Consider the following 1,121-nt stretch of genomic DNA (forward strand, 5'->3'; position numbering starts at 1 on the left):
GAATGATCGTAGGACTGCTGGACGAGTGGGGACATACTCCAGTAGTACGAATTGTAGTACGAAGTCAAGTCATTGACAGCAACGACGTCGTGGTTCGAGTGCACGCTATATTATGTGAGCCATTTTCTGAGATAGGATCTCTATCGGCAGGATCTGCTAATTTTGCTAATTTTAACTGATTCGAATTTTTAGACGACGAACGATAGACCACTTGTCATCCACATCCAAAACTACCTGGATATCCAGTGGAAGCCATTCGCTCGAGGTCCTTGCTATAGCTGTACATATAAACACAGCTGGGTGTAAGAGAGGACTATTACTCATGCCTATGAGTGTATACGCCTAGTCACACTAATTGTTGCCGAATCTCTCGTGGGAGTCGTGGAAAGCTGCAAACCCTGCCCGATTGTTGAGAAACAGCGCTCGCCCCATTAGTTTCATTTAGATATCGCTCGCCGCGGCGCATCGACTGACTTCGCGGTCGTAATGGGGATACTACGTTTCCATTCAGCTACTACTTACAACTTCCCTTACAATGTCTGCCAAATTCATACTGGCTGCAGCGCTTCTAGCGCTGTCTCGTGGCACGGAGACTTTAAAAAGAGTAAGGTGGGGTATGCTCACCTTGTTCAAAGCATCGGAGTTAGGTTTCCTTTGATCCGGTTGCTGATCCCAAAATGAACACCATCCTGGCCAAGATTGAACACGATATACACGATCTCTCCAACACTGAAAGTGTACCGGCGATTCCACAGGATTCATTCGATATTCCAGCTTCCCTCTTGGAAGAAAAGGATGGCAATGGTAAGTTTTCGATCAATGCACCACCTTACGAAGATTATTCCGTTCATACATCTAATGTATCTGTTGAATATTCGAAATCCCCACTTGGCCTCAGGCGTCGATCTTGAACAAACTCTACAGGGACTCGATACAGTTGCCAACAATCAGCAAAAGGTAAGCGAAAACACCTGACCGGATGACAATTATATCGGCTGTGGTCCAGTTGCTCCAGGATACGACCTCTCAGCTCACTGATATTCAGCACCATCTTGACTCTTTACTCACCGTCCATACGTGAAGACCAACCATGAATGTGGAATTCGAGGTTATTGTTGTCA

The 1,121-nt window shown here is 45.9% G+C and overlaps 1 protein-coding gene across 1 annotated transcript; it reads left to right on the top strand.

Annotated features, from left to right (window-relative positions):
* Positions 1–535: 535 nt before the first annotated feature.
* Positions 536–1,081, top strand: Pmar_PMAR008679 (hypothetical protein; the record flags this gene model as incomplete). The annotated part of the gene is made up of 4 exons (XM_002781463.1): positions 536–604; positions 648–804; positions 899–957; positions 1,007–1,081. 4 exons carry the CDS (start codon positions 536–538, stop codon positions 1,079–1,081), a joined length of 360 nt encoding a protein of 119 aa, XP_002781509.1.
* Positions 1,082–1,121: the final 40 nt, after the last annotated feature.

The sequence above is a fragment of the Perkinsus marinus genome (genome assembly GCF_000006405.1).
Source record: "Perkinsus marinus ATCC 50983 genomic scaffold scf_1104296942244, whole genome shotgun sequence".
NCBI lineage: Eukaryota > Perkinsozoa > Perkinsida > Perkinsidae > Perkinsus > Perkinsus marinus.